General features: G+C 39.3%; 1 protein-coding gene across 1 annotated transcript in view; it reads left to right on the top strand.

The window, feature by feature from the left end:
• The window catches only part of LOC113823206 (glycine receptor subunit alpha-2), a 216160-nt gene that overhangs the window by 156641 nt on the left and 54519 nt on the right, over positions 1 to 5000 (top strand). Inside the window, exon 5 of the mRNA XM_070116500.1 lies at positions 4112 to 4179. Coding sequence (XP_069972601.1) covers positions 4112 to 4179 — 68 coding nt within the window. The remainder of the gene's footprint in view (positions 1 to 4111; positions 4180 to 5000) is intronic.

The following is a 5000-nucleotide window of genomic DNA, read 5'->3' as shown; positions in this document are numbered from 1 at the left end:
GCTAGCTCTATTTTGGGAATCTGGTCGATTTCAAGTCATTAATCTCGTTTTTCGTATCTGATAACGTATTATTTGTTTATTATTATTTTAACATATCTGCGCGTTCTGATTATCACAAAAGCACTGGGTCAAACAGCTGAATCGGTTGTTACAGGGGACGAATATCGAACAAAACATGGTTGTTGATATCAGAATAAGATCAAATTAAATTCCATATTGTGCCAACGGTTTTGTTTTTGAGTATATAATTGCTTTGGCATTTTAGAATCTAATGGTGTTGGCTTAAAAAAAAAAGTCCTGAGATTATAATGATCTTGGACTACGGTTTTTGCTATCTTATTTTCAGTAGGAAAATAACGTACAGCTTCCTTTTCCACGAATGCAAGTCTTGCCCCGTTAAACATCCCGAGTGCACTTTGAGTATGAATGTAAGTATATAGTTGTGTAACGACACTCCACCGTGCTTGAACCAAATGACGAACATGATTTTTTTTTTTTTTTTTTTTTTTTTTACACGAACGGAAACAGCGCCTCAGATCCACCTCCATTGCGAGAGGACATATGCATTCCAATCATCATTTCTCTTCATTAAGCGCACTCCGATGGCTCTGGGCGCAGCATCAACGGGGATTCGAAGCCTCTATCTGCAAACATGAGCGCCAGCATCTCGTACCGAGTGGTCTTGAATAATGTCCCGGGCGACCCTGCGCCCCCTGCGTCCCCTGCGTCCCCTGCACCCCCTGCGCCCCCTGCGTCCCCTGCGTCCCCTGCGCCCCCTGCGTCCCCTGCGTCCCCTGCGTCCCCTGCGCCCCCTGCGTCCCACCGCTCCGGCTGCCACCAGCGCCAAGGGAGACTTCACATTACATGAAAAATAGGCCATTCCGAGCAACTAATGAGCTTCTCAAATCCTCTTCATTCTTTTCTAGCTCAGTATTTCATAAATTGATATATATCTTGGGTAGATGATGTGTAAAATAAAAGTAAATGGAGAGTTTATAATTTAGAACAAAAAAAATACATGAAAAGATAATTCCTGAATAGAATTGAGAAGAAAGATAAATACTGTGCTAGGTATGTAAATAAATTAAACACTGAGTAAGATTCGCGGGAAAAAATATAGACAACAAAATAAAACAAAACAGAAGCAATGAATAGAAAACGATAAAAAGGCCCAGACGATATAAAGAAATAGCAGAAAGATAAAGAGCAAGACGGAAAGAAATAAGAATAAACAAACACGGAAAGAATAAAATAACACACCTCGGACTGAATACCCAGAGATAAGACAATCCAATTCCTTTCACCTGCGCCCACGATAACACCTCTTTCTCTCACGCCCTCGGTCGCCAGTCCCCCGTGGAAACCTATCTGAAACAACTCCTTTATTCGTTGTTTTCCCTTTGTGTCACGGGGTTTGTGTCCAGCCTTCTTAATTGCTGCTTTGCTATCGATTTTTGTTTGTGTGTGTGTTCGTGTGGGGTCTTTCTCTTGCTTTTTTCTTGCTTTTTTCACTTCTTTTTTCTTTTTTTCTTTCTGGTTTCGGTCTTTTTTGTCTTTGTTTGTGTGATAGTCTCTGTTTCTGTCTGTCTCTGTGTCTGTCAGACTCTCTCTCTCTCTCTCTCTCTCTCTCTCTCTCTCTCTCTCTCTCTCTCTCTCTCTCTCTCTCTCTATATATATATATATATATATATATATATATATATATATATATATATATATATATATATATAATATATATATATATATATATATCTCTTCCTCTCTCTCTCTCTCTCTCTCTCTCTCTCTCTCTCTCTCTCTCTCTCTCTCTCTCTCTCTCTCTCTCCTCTTTTTAGTATTCTCTTTCCCTTTTCTCTCCCATTTGCAATTCTCCATCTATCTCTTCCTCCTCCACACAGATTTCATTCCCCCTTTCTCCCAATTTTGCTCCCTCCCCAACTTTCTCTATCTCCCCATCACTCTAATTCCCCTTCATTCTACCTCTCCTTTCCCTCTCTTCCTCCTCTTTCTTTGTCTCCCTCCTCTGCCTTTTTGCTTATCCATCTTTTCGACCTTTCTCTTTTTGTCTCGCTCACTTAATCACTCTGCCTCTCTCTCTGTGCCCCCCTTCCTCCCTTCCTGTTTCCCCTCTCTCTCTCTTTTTCCTTTTTCTGTCATTCTTCCTCACTTTCTCAATCTGTTTTCTTCCCTCCATCCCTCCATCATTCACTTATTTATCTTCCTCCATTTCTAATGCTCTCCCTTCTTCCTCCTCCCTCTTCTCTTTCTCTCTATCTCCCTCCCTCCTCTCTTTCTATCTCACTTCCTCCCTCTCTTTATCTATCTCCCTTCCTCCTTCCCATCTACCCTCCCCCCCTTTCTCACTTTCTCTCTCCTCCACTCCCTCCCTCCCTCCCTCCCTTTCTCCCTTCCCCCTCCTTCCCTCTCTTCCCCCTCATTCCTCTCTCCTTCCCCTTTCCTCCCTCCATCCCCTCCCTCCCTCCCTCCCTCCCCCTCATTCCTTCTCTCTCCTCCACTCCCTCCCTCCCTCCCTCCCTCCTTCCCTCCCTCCCTCCCTCATTCCCTTCCTCCCCTCCCTCCCCTCCCTCCCCTCCCTCCCCTCCCTCCCTCCCTGCTTCCCTACCCTCCCTCCCCTTCCTCCCTCCCTTCCCTCTTTCCCTCCCCTTCCCCCCTCCCTCTCCTTGTCAGTCCCAAGCAAAAAGAAGAAAAAAAGAAAAAAAATACCGTAGAGGGAGAGGTTTGTGGTTGGTGCAACTTGCGGAAGTAGAGAGGGCTCAATATGCTACCATGTCGATGATTTAATACAATGAGGAAAAGATATTTTTATCGTTTTTCTTTAGCCCGGAATCAGGCATTATAAGACGCGCAGCCAAGGATCAATAGACGATTTCTTTTTTTATTACTTAATACTAAAAATTGACTACATCGTAGACGTTGTCGTAAAGTGTGTATATCACCTCTACATAATGTTTGAATAGAGGTGTAAAAAAATTCCTCCAGATTTTACTTTCGTTGGCAGAGTATGCATCAATACATACGTCATAAAGCCTTATGTTTAGAAATCTTGGCTGGAAATATCGCACTTACGATACTCCATAATGATACCGATCGTTGATAAGCGGACCGTTTTCCATATATCACTGATTAACAGAATGCTTTTCCGTTCCATTCCGAAATCGACGCTCCATTCTGGAAACGACAGCCTCCTCCGATCCCTGCGGCGAGGAGCTGGAAACTGGAACTTCCGAAACTCACGCCCGCGTTTGTTGTTCCTTTGGTGGGCGGAGTTGGGCGCGAAGAGAAGGATTATCGTGTACGCACAGATACGCACACGGATGCACACACATACACAGGCACACTCACACAGACAGGTAGATATATACAGATACAAGGAGATACACTCACACAGACAGACACACACACACAAATACGCACACACACAGACAAACACACGCGTACGAACAGGCAGACATATACACACACAGATAGACAGACGCACACAGACTAGCAGACACACGAATAGAAAGGCATAGACAAACAAACACACACACACATCTACTCCTGTGTTAGCTGTCTGTCTGCCGTCTGTTTGTTCATTTGCCTATCCATCTATCTAAACATACATCTATCAATCTACTTATCGGTCTATCTATATGTCTACTAACCTATATATCTATCTATTGGCCTATTTATCTATCTGTCCATTGCCATCAACATGTGCAGATACAAATTATCTAAAAAGAAAAATTTTAAAAAGCACATTTCAAAGTAATAAACATTTCTAATAAATTTATATTTCTTAAAGCAAAACGCACATATATTTCAGTTGTACATATTTCTAATGAATATACTTGTCTTAAAAAAAAGAAGAAAAAAAAATTTCCAGAGCTATCTATATTTCTAAGGAATACACGTGATGTTGTCTCTAAAAAAATAATAATGATAATAATAATGATAATGAATAAAAACACGCACGCACTTTCCAGAGCCATCCATATTTCTAATAAATATATATGATGCCTTATTAAAAAAAAAAAAAAAAAAAAAAAAAAACGCACGTACTTTCCAGAGCTACCCATATTTCTAATGAAAATATGTCATGTCCTTCCAGGTAACCCCACGGTTGTCTACTTCCACGTCACTGTCATGAGTCTGGATTCCATCGACGAAAGTTCAATGGTAAGTATATCGTGTACGTTTTTTTTTTTTTTTTTTTTTTTTTTTTTACTCGGTGTGCGAGAGGATAGCGGTGAATTGTGTGAGCGAATGAGTGCGCACACACACACACAAACACAGAAAAAGAGAGAGAGAGAGAGGGGGGGAGAGAGAGTGAGTGAGAGTGAGAGAGAAAGAGAGTGAGTGAGTGTGTGTATGTGTGTGTCTGTGTGAGAGAGAGAGAGAGAGAAGGAGAAAGATGTGTGTATAAATATGTATATGTATATATGTATATATATATATATATATATATATATATATATATATATATATATATCTATATATATATATATATATCCATATATATATTTATATAGATATATATATATATATATATATATATATATATATATATACATATAGAAAGAGAGACAGAGAGAGAGAGAGAAATACAGATACAGATATAGATATAGATACACACACACACACACACACACACACACACACACACACACACACACACACACACACACACACACACACACACACACACACACACACACACACACACACACACACACACACACACACACACATATATATATGTATATGTATATATATATATATATATATACATACATATATATACATATATATATGTATATATATATATATATATATATATATATATATATATATACATACATATATATACATACATAAATATATATACATATATATATATATATATATATATATATATATATATGCATACACACACACATACACACACACACATATGTATATATATATATATATATATATATATATATATATATATATAT

This window comes from Penaeus vannamei, chromosome 39, assembly GCF_042767895.1.
Source record: "Penaeus vannamei isolate JL-2024 chromosome 39, ASM4276789v1, whole genome shotgun sequence".
Classification (NCBI taxonomy): domain Eukaryota; kingdom Metazoa; phylum Arthropoda; class Malacostraca; order Decapoda; family Penaeidae; genus Penaeus; species Penaeus vannamei.
Note: the sequence above shows the minus strand (reverse complement) of the source record. Positions and strands in the feature narration are given on the sequence as shown.